The sequence below is a fragment of the Sceloporus undulatus genome, chromosome 6, assembly GCF_019175285.1.
Source record: "Sceloporus undulatus isolate JIND9_A2432 ecotype Alabama chromosome 6, SceUnd_v1.1, whole genome shotgun sequence".
Lineage (NCBI taxonomy): Eukaryota > Metazoa > Chordata > Lepidosauria > Squamata > Phrynosomatidae > Sceloporus > Sceloporus undulatus.
In genome coordinates, this window is record NC_056527.1 from 11,801,269 (window position 1) to 11,820,824 (window position 19,556).

The 19,556-nt window shown below is 43.7% G+C and overlaps 1 protein-coding gene across 9 annotated transcripts in view; it reads left to right on the forward strand.

Annotated features, from left to right (window-relative positions):
* RBM33 (RNA binding motif protein 33) overlaps positions 1 to 19,556 on the forward strand; it is a 125,015-nt gene that overhangs the window by 97,408 nt on the left and 8,051 nt on the right. For 3 of the 9 annotated variants that reach the window (XR_006104807.1, XM_042477067.1, XM_042477066.1), the window contains exon 18: positions 19,234 to 19,322. Coding sequence is in view for 5 of the 9 variants with exons in the window: in XM_042477067.1 (XP_042333001.1) it covers positions 19,234 to 19,322 (89 nt within the window). In the remaining 4 variants the exon portion in view is untranslated. Of the gene's footprint in view, positions 1 to 12,145; positions 12,184 to 14,823; positions 15,818 to 19,233; positions 19,323 to 19,556 lie in introns of those variants that run through there. The other 6 variants (XM_042477068.1, XM_042477069.1, XR_006104806.1 and 3 more) reach the window with 5 other exon arrangements.

The following is a 19,556-nucleotide window of genomic DNA, read 5'->3' on the forward strand; positions in this document are numbered from 1 at the left end:
CTGACGAACCCTCCAAGCGCCCCCACAACTCTTCGGGGACTGAGGGTACCGAGTCGGCCTCCAAACCGACGAGGAGATCGGAGGGCTCGCATTCTAAGAAGGCTACCGAGTCGGAGGTCCATCTCACCTCGCCTTCGTCGTCCAAGACATCCAAGGCATCTCGCCACGCTCCGAAGCCTAAAGAGCTGGCTGTGCCTTCGGGAGGGGCAAGGTCTCCAAGACCTTCCTCATCGGCAGCGGCTGCTGTCCTCCTAGACCTCCCGGATAATCCTTTCTTCCCAGCGGAGGAGGTCCCCAGGCCTGGGAAGAAGAGGCACCACGACAAGTCGGGTCATGATCCTGCCCCGAAGAAGTCCAAGTCTTCCAAGGATCGGCCCACCACCGACCCACCGAAGACGAAGGACAAGAAGCATTCCCCTTCTAAACAGGCCCGCGCTTCCACTTCGGCAGCCCCACGCGATCCGGAGCCTACGCCGGAGGGTCGGCGGACTCCGGTACCGGACACGCCACCGCCTCAGCCCACCATGGACTTTGTCCACGGAACGGAAGACACCGCTCTTCCCCTCTCGCCGGAACACCGGTCGCCTTCCCACTCTGGGATCGACAACGACCAGCCCCGCAGGCATGGAATACCGGACCTGTTCCTCGACACGCAATCTGGCCGGTATTATTTGTCGATTTCGGAGGACAGAACGATGAAGGAGTTCACCAGGCTGAACCCCCATCCTGCGGACCACGGGACCTCGTCCAGATTGGTCCTGACCGTATCTGTCGTGGGCGCTCACGATCCTCGACTGACCTCATCCCAGCCCGTCCGAGATCCCAAGTCAGGGTGATGGATCCCCTCTCCTCCAACTTGAACTCCGACGAAGAGCCTTTGCTTCCGTCTGAAGCACCATCTGATGCGGACGTCCTCTCGGTGTCGGCCTCACCTCAGAGGATGCATAATCCCGAGCCGTCTTCTCCGTCGGACGACGTCCGGTCCTTCACCGAACATGTCGTTAAGATGGCGAGGGCTCTCGACATCGAGCTCGCTTCCCCGGACGACGACGCTCAGGACCCGGTAGAGCGTCGGGTGCACGGACGAGTGCCTACTCCACCTTGTCTGCCTCTCCTCCCATCGCTTCAGACCATCGTGAAGAGGTCCTGGGACTCCCCGGCCACCCTGTCTGCGTCCTCCCGCAAAGTAGAGTCGCTCTACAGAGTCGCCCCGGCGAGTTGTCCCTGGTTGGCAGACCACCCCAGGCCGAACTCTGCGATTGTGGAGGGAGCCCAACACAGCTTCGTTCCGAAGCAGGCGACCTCCCCTGTCGACCGGGAGGCGAAAAAAGTGGACGGGCTGGCCAAGAAGGCCTACTCGGCAGCGACCCTTACGGTGAAGGCCGTCAATTACACCGCCTGCATGGGGGCCTACATCCAGACCCTCATGGAACGGATCTCCCCTCTCATCCCGGACATTCCGGATGATATCCAGAGGCAGCTGGTGGAGGTCAGAGACGAGACTCATTCCATTGGGAGTTGGCTCATCACCACTTCCAGGAACATGGCTGACTGCGCAGGGAGGGCCATGTCCACATCCATGGCACTCAGACGCCACGCCTGGTTGAGGGCCTCGGACCTCAACCCTACGGTCAGGGCAGCCATCGAGGACATGCCGCTCGACGGGACCGGGCTCTTCCACGCCGAGACCAACGACCGCCTGAACAGGAAGTTCAGGATGAAGGCGGCGGCGAAGAAGCATGGCATGTCCTCGACACCGGCTTCTCCGTTTCGGAAGCGTCAGCGCCCGTGGCAGCCGCAAGGTCAGTCACAGGGGACCTTCTCCCAGGATCGGCAGTCCCAACAACAGGGCTCCCAGAGACACCGCTTCCCCTCGCAGTCTTCCTCCTCCTCTGGCCGTCGCAACTTCCCGCCTCGGTACCGCAAGTCCCGCCGGCAGGACACCGACCAGGGGAAGAAGAGAACCTGAAGGGACGCAGCGCGCTTTGTCCCTCCTTCACCCCTCTACTTCTTAGACATTTTGAGGCCCTTTGTTGACACCTGGGCCTCTATAACATCGGACTCGTGGGTTCTCAACATCGTCCGTAGGGGTTATGCCCTCGAGTTCCAAGAGCTCCCTCCAACTGGAGCCTTCATGTCCACTCCCCCCTCGGACACCCTTCTCGACGAAGTGCGCGCCTTGCTTGGTAAAGGGGCAATCTCCCCCCTACCGCCCGACCTATGTCCTCGGGCTTTTTTCTCCAGGTACTTCACGGTACCGAAAGCGGATGGAGGCATCAGGCCCATCCTGGACTTGAGACAATTGAACTTGTTCCTTGACTACCGCCGTTTTCGAATGGTAACCTTGGCTTCCATTCTGCCTCTGCTTCACCAGGGCCTGTGGTTTGCGACCGTCGACCTGAAGGACGCCTACTTCCACATCGGGATCCGAGAGTCCCACCGGAGATTCCTCGCCTTCGCTGTCGGCTCCACCTCGTACCATTACAACGTTCTTCCCTTCGGCTTGGCCACGGCTCCACGAGTCTTCACAAACTGCATGGCACCGGTGGTGGCATACCTTCATCAGAAGGGCTTCATGGTCTTTCCCTACCTGGACGACTGGCTATTTGCAGCCGAATCCCAAGGCGAGCTGCAGCAGGCAGTCTCCTTCGCCTTGCGCCTCTTGGACTCCCTCGGGCTGGTCGTCAACAAGGAAAAGTCCCACTTCACACCGATCAGGCAGGTCAAGTTCATCGGGGCCATCCTCAACTCCGAAAACTGTTTAGCCTTCCTCCCTCCGGACCGGTTTCAGGCCCTGACGACGTCCCTCAGGCCGTGCACCTCCCACAGAAGGGTGAGAGCCAGAGACGTCCAAGTCGCCCTAGGACACATGGCATCGACAACATTCGTCACCTCTTGGGCAAGACTTCGTCTTCGGCCTCTTCAATCCTGGTTCCTCTCGGTCTTCTCTCCGTTAGACGACCCCCCCGTCCAAGTGGCTTACGGTACCGAGACCGGTAGCCGCCTCCCTCAGATGGTGGTTCGACAGCCGCAATGTCTGCACCGGGATGCCCTTCCATCAGCCCCAATCGCAACTGACTCTGACAACCGATGCATCCCTGGAGGGATGGGGCGCTCACCTGCTCGACTTGGTCGTCAAAGACAGGTGGTCCTCACAAGACAAGCGTCTCCACATCAACGCTTTGGAGATGCTGGCAGTGGAAAAGGCATTGAGGGCGTTCGAGTTCGCTGTCACAGGAAGGGTGGTCCTCCTGAGGACGGACAATACCACCATGATGTATTACATCAACAAGCAAGGTGGTACCAGGTCAAGGACCCTGCTCGACCTCACGCTCCGCATCTGGGACTGGTGCATCCAGAGACGCGTCCTCCTCCAGGCGATTCACCTTCCCGGGGAGGACAACGAGCTGGCAGATCGCCTCAGCAGATCTCCCTCGGTGTGCCATGAGTGGAGGCTCCATCCCGAGACAGTCAGCGACCTCTTCGACCGGTGGGGAACCCCCCGGATCGACCTCTTCGCGACCAGGTGGAACAGCCACTGTCCCCAGTTCTGCTCCAGGAAGCGAATGGACGGATCCCTCGGAGACGCATTCGCCTTCCTCTGGACGGGGGAGCTCCTCTACGCCTTCCCTCCGTTCCCTCTCATCATCAGAGTGGTGTCCAAGATGACAACGGACCGCTCGCATGCGATCTTGATCACCCCGTGGTGGCCGAGACAGCCCTGGCTTGCATCCCTTCTTCACCTCTCCAGGAGATGCTTCCTCCGTCTCGACCCTCGCCCGGACCTGCTGTCGATCCAGGACGGACGGATTCTCCACCCGGACATCGAGAGCCTCCCGCTGGTAGCCTGGAGGATACAGCCCTGACTGCTTTGCCGGAGTCGGTGAGGACGGTGATCCTGGCTGCAAGGAAGCCTTCCACCCAGCGGTCTTATGCCCTGAAATGGAGGAGGTTTAGCTTCTTCCTTGACCGAAAGGGCTTGTCTCCTGCTCAGGTTTCCACTCCAGTGGTGCTGGAGTTTTTGATGGCACTTTTGGATGAGGGGCTGTCCCTCACATCCATCAAATGCTACTTGTCTGCCATTTGTGCCAAATACCAGTTCGGGGGGAGGGTTTCTTTCTTCAAGGACCCCTTGGTGAAAGGGTTCCTGAAGGGTTGTGCCAACCTGTATCCTCCTGTGTCGGTACCTACGCCGGCTTGGAGTTTGGAGACGGTACTGTCCGCTCTCCAATCCAAGCCCTTTGAGCCGATGGCCACAGCGGACTTGAGACTATTGACTTGGAAAACCGCTTTTCTTGTGGCCATCACCTCTGCCCGCTGTGCGGGCGAACTCTGTGCTTTACGGAGGGACCAGCCATTCTTGAGGTTCCATAAGGACAAGGTGGTCCTCCGTACGGACATTACCTTCTTGCCGAAGGTAGTGTCTGCTTTTCACATGTGCCAGGACATTGTGTTGCCCACTCTCGCATCCAGCCCGACGTCGGATGCGGAGCGACGCCTGCATTCTCTTGACGTCAGGAGAGCACTGACGTTTTATTTGGACAGAACTGCTGCCTCCAGTCGGTCCGAGAGACTTTTCCAATGCTACTCAGAACCGAAGAAAGGGTTGCCCGTGTCTGCGCAGAGGTTTTCCAAATGGGTGGCTGGTACCATCCACCTCTGCTATGAACTGTTGGGCAAACCTCTCCCTGGCAGGGTTCGGTCCCATTCCACAAGGGCAATGTCAGCATCTCCCGCATTCCTGTCGGGGATTCCCTTGGAGGATGTCTGTAAGGCTGCTGTCTGGTCCCAACCTCTAACTTTTATTAAACATTATAGGTTGGACACCAGGGCCATTCGAGACGCAGCTTTCGGGAGGGCTGTGTTGGTTTCAGGGTTGCATTGATTGCACTACTGATTGTTGTGTGTTTAACACTTATGTACAGTTGGCACTGTCTACACTCTGTGAATGTTGGTTTGCACAAGTTCTATGGGACCGGTCTTGCATGACCTCTGTTCCCTCCTCAGGTTTAGCAATGTTATTGCTATGTTTGCCTTTGCATGAACAAAAAGACTGACTCTTTTTATGGTTCAAGGTGTTTATTATTGTAATAAATATACCTTTGGTTTACCATAGCTTTGGTTTCAGGACACTCCCTCCACCGCATACCTTAGCTTGTCAGTCTAAACCCATTTGTATGATTCGCAGAGACCACGAAGAAGAAGGACAGGTTGCTCACCTGTAACGGTATTTCTTCGAGTGGTCATCTGCGAATACATACAAATCCCACCCGTCCGTCCCCTCAGTGTCCTGCTCTCATTGGCTCTTTCCATCGCCTGCTTGGCGGAAAAAATTGCGTAACTGGGGAAAAGAGCGGGAAGGCAGGGGCCTTATAACGGGTGGGCGGAGTTACCGCCAAAAAGTTTCAATATGTTGCAGAGTTAACTCTGCCCAGTGATTCCAGTAGGTTCCGAGCAGCACTGCGCAGGCGCAGTGAAACCCATTTGTATGTATTCGCAGATGACCACTCGAAGAAATACCGTTACAGGTGAGCAACCTGTCCTTTTGGAGGGTATAGACTCCAGTTTTTATTTGAATGGTCAGTGCTATGTTCTTCTTATGAGTGAGACTTGACACTTTAAAGGGCTGGCTTGGATGTCACCCATTCAGCCCAGCCTTACAAGAAATGACCTCAAGTAGTGGTGAGGGTCAAGTAGAACATCACCACCCAAAGAAGTAAAACATCAACTGGATTCTGGTTTCAATGGATTATAACAGGTCTAACCTACTAAAGAGAGCAGATTTAACTGGCAGGTGGCTCCATAGTTTGAAAGTGATGGGGATGGATAGTCCCAGTAGAGACTTGTTGGTTAGAAGAGACTTACTGAATCACAGGTTGAATGGTTAACACACAGGCAAATTCCATGTATTCAGTGGGCCTACTGTAGTAAGGACTACTGATAGGATTTAAATTGGTAACTTTAAGTTAGATGTCGTCCAGGATGCCATGAAATGCCCTTGATGGCAGAATATTCCCTAAAATAACTTTATCTTCACACTGTAACACTATAATAATAGTTAAATATTAATATTTAATATTAACATGCCACTGGGAAAAAGAATAAACTTTTGAACAAAGAATTATAGGTTCTCTGGGAGCAGTTCCAAATGGAGTGACAAAACATTTGAATGCGGTTACTATAGATAGGATCACAACAGCTCAGTTACAAAAAGTGACACTAGAACGTGGCATATTATCTGATGATATTTCACTAATTCCTAGATGCTTGGCTAGAATCTAAATCATAGATGGTCCAATACTCCAGCTAGTAGACTGTGAAACCAATAATAACAACAACAAGAATTATAGGAGTATTATTTGAAGAAATAAATGCCTAAGGGATTAAAGCCAAGTGATATATAAAATAAAATACATAAAATTTAAAAAAATACATTGATATTAAATGCCCATCCATTGCTGATTTTGATGTGAGCCTTTTGGGACTAGCACTATCATACATGAGAGAAAGAAATGGTTGGGAAACTTGTTCCCTGCCATTTCCATCTGTTTCTAGGTGAAGCTGTCAGCCAAAGCCTGTTTCAGAGCATTTTCAGTTTTAGACGGAGATGACTGCAGCCTATCTGTACTATATGACCTTCGCTAATAGTTTGCCATCTGTCTCCATCTGCAAATCATGCAGTGAACATATCCAGTTGCTGTGCTGTCTCGCTCATGTATTCCATTGTGTCTGCCAGTACTAAAAAGTTGCTTACTTATAGATCTAATCTGTGTAGGAACCGAAAAGGGGGCAGTAGCATGATTCAGTTCTCAAAGCTTATGACGAATGGAGCAGATCTCTTTATCAAGTTCTGTTGAAAAGAAATGAGTGTTAGACAAGATCAGACCACAGTCCTGCCCCAGGCACAATTTAAGTGTCCAGCCTGTTGGGCTCTTCCTTTTCAGAGAGGCTTTTCCAGGAGCTGTGCTGATGAACTGCACTTTCTGTATCTTGTGTTAAAATGTGCCCCATTTATATTTCTCTTTTAATGCAAAGCAGAATAGAAAAACATGATTAGCAGAATGCATAGCCCCCTGTTTCTTCCGAGTCTCCCTGACTATGATAGTATGAATTTAGTTCAAAGGAGCCTGCACAGCAATAGAACTCTAGATGAATTTTCTCTTCCCTTTCATCTTACCAATAGCAGTTTTGCCAGGTTGTAAAGGAATTTTATCCCAGATCAGATTAACTAGGGTGAACTTTGGTAGTGCCTCACACAGTAGCAGATAGCTTGCCTTACCAGAGGCATTAATGATCTTTTTGGTATACAGGTGTCTTACTGCAGGGCTTCCACTCTGTGGCCTGCATCATGTGTAGCACGGTGGTGAATCTCCCCTCCTCCCCAACACACATTGCATATGCAGGAAGCAAATAGGAATAGAGCATATTGTCCATTTTCAGGATTAGGAGTGAAAACATACAACATATTTCATGAGGAAATGTTAGGCTTTTCTTTAATTTTATGCTGTAGTGTAATAAAATAGCTCTATCTATCTCTTTTCATGATTTGTGGGGGAGCGGGAAACACGTGGTGGTGAAAGTGATGAGCTTAACTAGCTACCTACCCAGTTGGCTACAAACCTAGTAGGCTGGCTGGCTGGGTAACTAGCTTGTACATGACTTTCTCTCTTTCCCAGTAAATGTAAGTGAACAAACAAGAAGGAGCTGCTTTTGCAATGCTGTATCATATAGTGTGTGTTAAAAAAAGGGGGGGGGGGTTTGCAGTCTCCTTTGTAGTTGATAAAGAATTTTATAACTTTATTACGGCCATTTGGCCAGCACAGTTAATAAAGAATTGACCCCACAACCATACCCCATTAAAGGGAGAAGCCTACTCCCACCTCCATTCCAAATTTTTTCAAAGTAGGTAAAAGCCCTGGTTCATGTAGGGAGTGGAGTGAATGTTCCTTGCAAAAAACCCTTACCGTGTCTGTGATTCTGAGATCTTACATGGGCTTTTATTTATTTCATTTCATTTCATTTGTATGCTGCCTTTCTCCCAGAAGGAACTCAAGGCAGCTCACAGATCAAAAACATTTTAAAAACATTACAATAAAAATTCATTTGTAGTGGAAAACATAAAAGAACAGAGAACACAAATTCCATGAAGGTAGCCATAAAGATTAACACATCAAGCCCGATGTGTTATTTCAGTGTTCAAACCCACCCAGCCAAGTTCTAGAAGTGATGCTTGTCTTTTTAAGAACATTCTGTATTTTCATACCCACTGAAAAAAAGTTTGAGAATGAAGTACTGCAGATGTAAGATCTGATGGAGTCTATGCTAGTGTAATAATCCATTAAGCAAGCCATGGTGTATTTTTACCTACATTGTGAAGAAACTGTTACAGAAGAAATACAGCTTTATTGACGAGTGAGGAGAAGAAGGCTGTGGAGCAGGTGATTTTGTAAGCCAGCTTTCCCGGAACACTTTTAGATGCAAAGATCTTGATCCTGCCTACTAAAGATTAGCATAAGAGAAATAGTGTGCTTTAAGTGGGCAACTACACTGCTACCAGCTTGCTTTCTTTGTAGTAACTGTAACCCTTCTGCCAGCATATCATCAGCATAGCCTACACAGGCATAGTTACACAGGGATAAAACAACCAACAAGTTGGCTTGTTTTATGCATCTGTTCTTCAGCTCTTTCTCTGAACCAGGGCTGGACCTAATTCCATGCAGATTCTTGCTAACTTTCTGTTCAAACTTCTGTTGCCAGGGCCATCTCCCATATCCTTTGAACTCATGGGACAGGTTTTTTTTTTTGGGGGGGGGGGGCAGTGGTGACAGAAAGAAAGAGAAGCCTGGCCCTACCTGTTGTTGGTTTTGATCACTGACAGATTACTCTAGAACAGTGGTTCCCAAACTTTGGTCCTCCAGATGTTTTGGGCTTCAGCTCCCAGAATTCCTGACTGCTGGCCATGCTGGCTAAGGTTACTGGGAGCTAGAGTCCAAAACACCTGGAGGAATCAGTGCTCTAGAAGGAATGCAGCCTAAACAGTTAAAAGATTTCCCTGCCTTGCTCTGAAATCTTTCTTACATAATTTTGCAGACTGAACAGTTTTACTACACATCAAATGGGAACAAGCTTGTTTTACATAAGTATTTTCCCTTGACAAATTATAAAACATGTTGGGATCACTTGAGAAGCCTGATATCGAAGAAGAAATATTTAGTACGTATTCTGATAGAAGATTACTTTCAGCTTTCTTTTTTAAAAAACAAAATTCCTTTGTGAATTCACTAGTGCCACAATACCATGGAAAGCAGTTCTGCATTATAAAGTGAATTGTAGTAATATCTACATTCTCAGTCCTTGGTGTTCAAAACATTCTGCATTTCAGCTCTCAGAAGCACCAGCCAGTATGACCAATGGTCAGTGATTCTGAGAGCTGAAGTCCAAAATATCTGAAGAGACATTGGTCTAAACAGATTTGTTCCAAGAACATAGTTTTAACCTAGGAATCTGAAGAGATCATCTAGTGCTATTTCAGAAACATATACAGTTGCCCTCCTTTTTCACAAGGGATCCGTTCCAGACCCTCTTGTGAAAATGGAGTTTTGCCTGTATTCAAGCCTCATTGGTTTGAATATAGGCACAGGGGCGCACGCCCCATTCATTCTCCCTCCACTCGTCCCTTACATATAAGCGAGGGATGCGAGTCCGAAGATCGCAAGAATGGAGGAAGGACTGTATTATGTAATCTGAACTCTTTATAATAAGACATGAGGTGGCATGATTGTTACTTAACTTTCACCAATATGTTTTTATGGATTCCTAAATTAAAGATTTCCTGAGTACAATGACACTTTGGTTATAATACATAGTATTGGCCTGTCAGCTTTCATGAGTAGTGTAGCCCCATCAGTTGTTTTTTTGCATCAGCTCAGTATACTCCATGCTAAACTGTTTTTTGCTTATTCTCATATTGATCTTCAAATGAATCAGCATGATGTAACTCACGCTAATAGCACTATCAAAAATATAGCTAAAATATCTAATATTATCTAACCAGTTTATAGTCATTGAACTGTAAAAGTGCCCAGTTAAGCCTTGTTTGTGTGTGTGTGTGCATGTAAATAAACAGATTTTTAAACTCCAGTTATATTCTAAGGATGCATTTGAAAGTGATTTCTACTTATGGTTTTAGAGCAGGGAGTGGAAAGAAATCGTTCAGTGCATCCATCTTAGTACTGTATTCTCAGAGTAATGGCACAACCTAGTGCTCATTAAAAGCAATGTCATAGATCTGCTGTCATTTTTTATACCTCAAGTTATAAAATTAGGAGCTGATAATTTAGCTTACAAGATTTACCACAGGGTGTAGGTTAGTTGTTTACAAATTTTTTTAAAAAAAGAATTTGAAACAAAATGTCATTTGTTGTAGGAAGTTTGCTAACCTGTCAGCTGCTAGCCTCTCAGCCTGTCGGAAGTTTCCCTTCTCAATTTTTAAGTGCAGGCATGCACACTAATACAGTGGGGTTAGTTTGTCATGTGGATACAGTCATCCACAGATTCTGAGTCCATGGATTCCACCATCCAAGGCTTGAAAATATATTTTTTTTAAAGTCCAAGAAGCAAACCTTGATTTTGCCATTTTATATAAGGGATACCATTGTACTGTGCCATTCTATATGATGGGATTTCAGCATCCATAGATTTTGGTATCCACAGAAAGTCCTGGACCCAAACCCCAGCAGATACCAAGGGCCCACTGTATTGCCTTAAAATGAATCACAGCCTTTTTTCCCCACTTGCCAGTGAATATAAAAGCCTAAAAACATATTTACACTGTCATTATTAAATAAAAATAATACCAGAATACAACACTGAGACACAAGAGTGCACAAATGCTGTAAACAGAGTGAGCACAGATAACAAAATGGTGCTGTGTTGTGTAATTGAAATATGCTGTATTAGAGAAGAGCTCTCAAACAAAGCACCTCAAAGCATGGTATGCCTGTATATTGCAGGAAATAAAATGAGGTAGGAGGTTGATGTGGTTAATTATGGGCAATGGTGAACTTTTTATTCTCCCCAAAATATTCTCCCCATTTCAAAATTTGGTGTGTAAAGTATATATAGCAAGAATTGGGCTGAATGTGGTGGCCAGTATGCAGTTTAACAAATCTCACAGTTTAATCTGTAGTATATGGCTTAGATCCATTTCGTATGGGACACTGAGGTTGAATTACAATCTTGGTGATTGTTCCTATCCCAGTCTGGAAAGGTAAGGGCTCGTTCCTACTTGTTCTACTGCCAACAAGTATGCTGCCAGCTTTTCATCTCCTTCCATTGGGGTAGAGGAGGTCATGGATGTGACCTCTCAAGAATCAAGGCAGCCCTTTTCTGCATTGATCTGCCCTTCAGTACTATTTCATTGTCCCTCTAAGGGAGGGTAATTGTATGATAACAGCCTCCATTTGTAGAAAATGTCTTATCATTATTATGGACATGTGGATATGTAAAGAAAAACTCTAAATGAAAAGGCTAGGTGTTGACATAGACCAGTTGCAACCCTAGATTCCTGTCAGATAGAGCTAGGCAGTTCAGTTTCAAGAGGGTCCAGATATTACATGCAAGATCACACGCCTTGCATGTAACATGCCAGGTTCAATCCTTGGCATCTTCAGATACAAACTGCCTTCTGAAACCCTAGAGAACTGCTGCCACATAGTACAGATAGTACTAAACTAGATCATCCAGCAATCTTGGTGTAAGACAGCTTGTAGTGTCCCTAAGAACAGCAAATTTTGCTCTTATAGCAACATCATCTTCAAGAGCAGCACATACCCCAGAATATGTAGAGCATGCCAACAATTCACACCTGTCTGTGACAGTGAAAGGATGCATTTAGGAATATCATTGGGCTAAAGGCTGTCATCTTGTCCTTGATGGCCTACATCCAATGTCATTCTCATTGCTGATTGTCATGGAATGGATCTTCCATTCTTTTTTGTGAAATGATAGGGAGAGAATAGTTTGGTTAGAGCTTGAAAGAAAACAGTGCTGGTTGTACCACATTTCAGGAGAATCAGAAGTCAGAATTATTATAACAGTGTGGTTAATATGTGCAGACTTAACTCCATTTTATATGTTTTCCTAGCACCTGTTTTTGGAATCCCCAAAGCAGAAGCTGGTAAAGTAAGTTATTAGATAATAGTGGGATCAAGTTACTACTAAAGGTATATTTCAGTTAACAAAGTAGATGTGTTCCTGGGTGTCACTTTTAAAACAGAAAATTTGGTACAAGAGGCAAAAATAACGTAGAAAGAATAGGGATAGATTCCTACACCACAAAAAAAGGAGAGCAGTTGAGCATGTTTCAGCAAAACTAATGATATATGCATATGAAATAGAAAAACAAGATCAAGTAAGCCTTGCATAAATTAACAAAACAACATTTTAATGTGCTACAGACTGCTTGAAGGTTTCTTCCAAAATGCACCCAGGAATGACGTTTTGTTTCACCAGCCTCCACTTTTCTTATGATTTCCATTTTGGTGGCCAAACTTGCTGATCTCCTCCTCCTCCTCCTCCTCCTTCTTCTTCTATGTGCTGGGGGGGGGGACTGTGAGGCAGGTATATCCTCTGTCCCTTTTTCTCTAAGTTTTGCTGCTCACACTTAGTCAGAAAGGGATTCTGGAGGCAGTTGCAATTTAACTTGCTTGGATACAGTAGAATTGGCTGCAGCAGAATCCCTTTCTTGCTCAGCTCAAGAGTTGTTCATTGCATTGTCTACTGCAGACACTGCTGCAACCCAGCACCAAAAGTCTGATGTTTCTCCAGCCCTCCTTCACTATTTTCCCAGTATATGTGCTGCTAAAAATGTCCAGCTAGACAGAAGATAGAGCATTGCACTTATTTATTTGTTTGCTTTTAAAAAGGAGCCTCACTGTCAGAGGCTTTGATAACTGAGCTCTGCCTGTTTAATTATATTTCTCTGCAACACTTCTGTAAAAATGCCGTTTTACTTTATGAGTTGCTGGTTTTCACCTTTGAATTGGCATGCTAACAGCCACTACATTACAACCCAAAGTTCCTTGTCAGGGCAACTGATAAACCTTTATTTAAAATCACATTGGCTTTTACTCGAGTTTTTAGTTCCAACTACACTGGTGCCTCGGGATACGAAATGATCGGGTTACGAAATTTCCGGGATACGAAAAAGTTGGATTGGCAAAAACTGTTTCGGGTTACGAAATATTTTTCGGGTTACGAAATTCATTTCGGCGCGAAATTCAAATGCTGCAAAGTGCAGCTATAGGCTTTCCAGTGCTAACGGAAAGCCTTTTCGGGTTACGAAATTTTCGGGTTACGAAAGGAATGGCGGAACGAATTAATTTCGTAACCCGAGGCACCAGTGTATAATAGATCCACTGAGTCTGTTGGAATTCAGGAAGTCAGCAATTATGTAACATTCATTGATTCAATGAATACAGTATACTGTAGTTGGCATCAACCATTGGATGTGAGTCATCACACCATAATTTATTTATTTATTTATTTATTTAAAGCCTTATACCATTATTTCAGTTGAAATAAGTTCTGGGTTTGAAACCCACATTTAAGTTAGCCTATGGCAAGGGCAAACCCCCTCTGAACAAATTCTGCCAAGGAAACCCTGTGATAGGTTCACCTTAGGATCACTGTAAGTCCGAAACGACTTGAAGGCACACAACAACAACAATTTTTTAATTAATATATATTCACACTGATTCAGTTCTTAGCCTTTTTATGTGTGTAATAAAAGTGTTTCTGTAAAAAAAAAAATGAGATTTCCATACCAGAATATATTCTTTTAACTGCCATGTTGATGGCAGGTGAATAGTACATCTCCACCTTGGTAAACAGGTATTGCTTCTGTAAGCTGAATGAGTGAAAACAAGACATCCAGCATAAAGAGAAAAAATGCATTCCTCTTGAGAATAGAGAACTGTATTTCAGACAGAATAGGACAAAATAAGAAGAAACAGAGGCAATTCTTTCTAGGAGTTAAATGTGCACTCAATAATGAATGATACAAGCACTACCAAAAGGGAGTGGTTTAGTGAAGGCAGTCATTGTTTAGAAGAAAACATTCCATCTTGTGACTTGAGACTCATCCAAATATCTCAAGACTGAGTCTCATCTAAATTCCTAGAGATTTATATCATTGAGAAACTTGGCTAAAAAATAAATTAATTAAAACCCCCATATAAATTAGTACTATGGACAGTATAGTACAAACTGGAGTTGGAACAATAGAGGGCCAAAAGTGATTTTGTTTTGACGGCATCTTTTTGTTGGAGTGTTTGTAAGAAATAGGTTTATAGAACAGATCTAGAGTTGGGTGATCTGGCCAGTTTCCACTGAGTGGAATGTCTCTTATTTTCATCTGCCCTCCAATAGTCCCAAATGTAGAGAACTTGAACTTTCCATATCCAATAGCTGAGGCAGCGTCACCCCCAACTATTTAAGTGTGTGCCATTGTACACACACGCTTGTGACTCTGTAATGAACAATAATTTTGGTGGTGGGGTGCACAAAAACAGGTGTGAACATTATGACTCTGGATTTGATACAGGTTGCTTTTCTCACCATTTCTCTTATTTCAAAGCAGGGCTCTGGGTTTGCCATCTTAATCTGCATTGAGCTCCATTTGGGGGATGAAATAAATTAATAACACATTATGTCGGTTTTGTGTACCCAAGGTGGCTGATGGAATGTTGTCTTGAGAAATAGTGCTATAGCTAAATATAGCTTCTTCTTCTTCTTTTTTCCTGTCCCAATTGGTTATCACAGGAGGCTGGAGGCTAAGGCATTGAACGAATGTCCTGCAGTAGTTGAGAGAGATTCACCTAACTTGGTTGTGAGAATCAGTTATTAGCAGCAGGGCCGAAGATGGTTCAGGAGAGGGGAGAACATCTGTTGACAGAGGAGAAATTGCTGCATCTCGCTGGTGGGGAGTGCCTTGCCACAATCACTTTTCCCATTATGTTGACTTAAATGGACCCTTTAAATATGCCATTCCTCTCAGGAATTAGAGGGGCTTCGTCATGATCGGTGACTGTTCTGTAGGTGGTGAAATCTCAGCATAGATAGTTTATATATGTGCAAATCAATTCTTAATTTGTGTAATTCTTCTGTAATTTGCTGTATTAACAGCAAGCATTGTATTTAATTTGTTAACCTTTAATGATGTGGAAATGAAAAACCTACTAAAAAGTGCTCTTATTGAGAGATGGGACACAGACTCCTACAAGAGAATGGAGCTCTGATCAAATATCCATAATGTTTTTAAAAACATTACTTTTTTGAACTGCATTGTCCAAAATCCCTCACCCAGCTTGTCTGTGGTTGACTGTGGGGTTCAAAAAAGTAACTGTTTCCAAACTCTAAAATGCCTTAGCCACAACCAGATTTCTGAGAGTTAGATCTCAGACCGTTTTTGTTTTAATGATTGCACAACTTTGTTTCAGTCTCCACTTCTCAGATTTACTGTGAAAGTACCTGTACTAGAACTGGATTGTGTTTATTTTTTTTAAAAGTTCTCTTTAAACAATCTTTGTTAAAGTACTCAGTTTACGAAAGTTTATTTTATAATAAATAAATCTGTACCACTAACTCTGTTAAGACTTTTTGTATTAAAAAGCTTTTAAAACTGTTTTGTTTTCTAAATAAATCAGACTGTTTTCAATATACAGTTTTCATGGTGAGCTCTAGGTACCTTACACTAATATAAAGTGTAATATAAAGATGAATTCTTTAGTTTTTTGTGGGTTTTTTGGGCTGTGTGGTCATGTTCTAGAAGAGTTTCTTCCTGACGTTTCACCAGCATCTGTGGCTGGCATCTTAAGCTGGCGAAACGTTAGGAACGAACTCTTCTAGAATATGGCCACATAGCCCGAAAAACCCACAAAAAACTGGATGCCGGCCATGAAAGCCTTCGACTTCACAATGAATTCTTTATTTCCTGTGTTTGCAAAATTTATTTCTTAAACAAAACATTTCAAAAACAGGCTGATGGAATGAAAAGAAGCTCTTCATTATCTATGCAGTAACACATTTTGGATACAGCTGTGGTCTGTGTTCTATTTTCTTGGCCTTTTTGTTTTTAAATTAAGATACAGTCTGCTTTCCAGGTTGCATACTCTTCCCAGCATCACTCTTGGCAGTGATTTGCATGGAAACGTATACGTGAAATCATTAAAACTAACTGCAGTTCATGTTTCAATCATAACAACAACCCATGATTAGTTGAAAATAGAAGCAAATATTTCTGATCTCTTCTTCATGACTATTCAAGAAGGGAGAAAAGCGTCACCTCTTGGCAAGATGTTTTGCAGTGGTTTTGCTGCATTGTCTAGTCTGCCCACATACATAAACCGAAACAGTTATATTTTGCTAGCCTTTTTCTTGCCATTTTTCTATGCTGAAGAACAGATATATTTGGTTTTGGTGAGTTCATTTAATGAACTTAAATAGTTGTATTTAAATTAACCAGTTGTATTTAACTATATTTTTTTAAAAATGTCACTTTAGTGTTGCAGTGTATAAAATCACTGTCTCCTTTCAAGTGGTGATAGATAAGAGATGTCTAAGGGCCCAAACAAACAGGCCAAAATGAAGCTGCTTCGGGTCACTTTGGAGGTATGCTGTTTAAATGATGCATGCATCCTAAGAAGCTGGAAGCTGTGTCAAAGCCATGCTCCAGTCCTAAGTATTGGAGCTCAGCTTTGGCACAGCTTCTGGTCTATTAAGATATGTGTGTTATTTAAACAGCATACCTCCAAAGTGAACTGAAGCAGCTTTATTTTGCCCTGTCTGTTCCATTGGATCATTTCAACACAAAGTTGCTATATATGTAAGCCTGTCCATACTAGGAGTGCATCTACACCACTTCCTTGGATTTGTAGTTTTGTGAGGCCCCAACACTCTTTGGCAGAGAAGACTAAAGAGCTTCTAAAACTAAAAATCCCAGGATTCCATAGGATGGAGCTACACCACTTAAAGCAGTGTCAAACTACATTATTTCTACAGTGCAGATGCACCCATATACAAGTGGGATTTGTCAGCTAATAAATACATGTAAACTTAGTGACTGGGAACACGTAAGCCCACTTTGCAGAAAATGGGATTTCATTTTCCTAGAATACATGTTTGTGCAGAACACTGAAATTATGCTAAATGATTTATCTTACAGTTGAAGGGGGAAATGTGCTTCTATTTTAAACAAAAAACAAAAAACCATAAGCCCTAAGAAAAATAAAGCAATCCTTTTATACAAATGGAGCAGTCCTTCTATACAAATATTTGTGGGGTTTTTTTTCATCTGTGTTTTATGGGCCATAGTTTACTTACGTATGTAATAAACTTATTTTGTCTTGGCTTATGGTCGTGCATTCCAGATTTCTTTGTATTAAAAATGAGTTCTAGACATCATTCTTCTGTTCACTGTAGTCCTTTGACAATTAAGTACTGTATCCTTGGTTTACTATCATATAGCTATAGTAAAGAACTAATAGTCAGGGAAATTAGTCTTGAAATTATTTTGCCGATTTATTCCTTTAAAAAAAGTTACTGGTAACTAAAATATGAAGTTATCCAACAGTTGTGATATTAATGTGTTGGTGTAAGATTTGATCATACAGTGGTGCCTCGGGTTACGAAATTAATTCGTAACGCGGCCGCTTTCGTAACCCGAAAAGCCTTTGTAAGCCGAATTGCCATAGGCGCTAATGGGGAAAAGCCGCGATTCCGTGCGAAAAAGCACCAAAAGTTTTTTCGTAACCCGAAAAAACATTCGTAACCCGAAACAATAATTCCCTATGGGATTTTTTCGTATCCCGAAAATTTCGTAACCTGGGTATTTCGTATCCCGAGGTACCACTGTACTTTGAATTAGTCCCAATGAAATCAATAGAGCTGAATTTTAAAGTGGCTACCTTACGTTCCATGATTTCAGTGGGACTAATTGAGATCTTAGGCTTTCAGTATTCCCTATGCAGTGGTTCCCAACCTTTGGTCCTCCAAATGTTTTGGATTTCAGCTCCTAAAATTACTGACTTGTGGCCAAGTTGGATGGGGCCTCAGGGATCTGAAATCTAAAACAAATGGAGGACCAAAGATTGGGAACTACTGCCCTATTGCAATAGGAATGGCAAGCATGTTTCCAAAATGATTAGTGATCATGCTGTAGCTTATGGACTGCAGCATATTGAACCCTCCATTGTGGTTTACACTGCTCCCTCGGGTTACGAAATTAATTCGTTCCGCGGCCGCTTTCGTAACCCGAAAAGCCTTCGTAAGCCGAATTGCCATAGGCGCTAATGGGGAAAAGCCGCGTTTCGTGCGAAAAAGCGCCGAAAAGCACCAAAAATTTTTTTCGTAACCCGAAAAACATTCGTAACCCGGAACAATTATTTCCAATGGGATTTTTTCGTATCCCGGAAATTTCGTAACCTGGGTATTTCGTATCCCGAGGTACCACTGTATTTGTGTGTTTCCCATTCTGGGGCTTGAAAAATCTTCTATTTTTGCTGCATGTTCGGGATTAGCAAAAAAATCAGGATTCTGATTTCTGAGGAAATCAGCAAGGCCCAAATATTTACATTTCCTGTATGGCAAGGGATTGGACTGGCTGGCCCTTGCAGTCTCTTTCTACTCTATGATTCTCTGATTCTAGGCTTTAAATTTAGCATTCAAATTGCTTCGTTTGCAAGTTGCCTTTGATGACCACAGTTTTATATCCTCTATGTCAAACAGCAAGATTGTATTCCTACCATGGAATAATTCTCTACATCACCCTGATTCCTCCTTCCAAAGAGATGAAATATTTCCAGGCCCTGCTATTCCTTAAAAAGTAAACAAAATGTAAAACTTAGTTGGTCCCCTCTGCTCTCATGGATTATGGCAATTAAGTGGTTGTTGCAGAAGGATCTTTAATGGCTTTTATATGCTGTACTTTCATTTTCCTTCTTATGTTTTAAAAGCTTTAAAATTGATTCACATCAGTGTTGTTTTAAATAGAAAAGTTGATTTAATTTTTTTAAAACTTTTAAATTATAATCAACGTGGGGGGTTTTTAACCTGTGATTTGTTTTACTCTATGTTTTGAGCTGCCTTGGGTCTCATGTTCAGAGAAAGGCAGGATATACATTAAACAAATAAATAGATGTCAGAGTAATCTTTTCTTTCTTTTTGTCTGCCCAGAGTTTACAGATGCTTCCTCAGCAACGAAAGGCTATAGCAAAATTTAAAGAACCAGCAGATGCTTTAAAGTTTCAACAGAAGTTTCACAGGTACTGTAAATATTAATTGAATTCTCATCTTTAATAATCTCATTTTTAAAAAATAAAAATAAATCAAGACTAAAAATAAATCAGCTATGAGATAATAGCTTTTCAAGTTAGGTCTATTTAAGACATAACAATGTTCTAAATCCATGATTAAGACCAAGCTTTGTGCCTATGCATAAGTACCTCCCCTTTACTTTCTTCTCTTGCTTGACTTTGACATTAATAAGATTCGCTTTT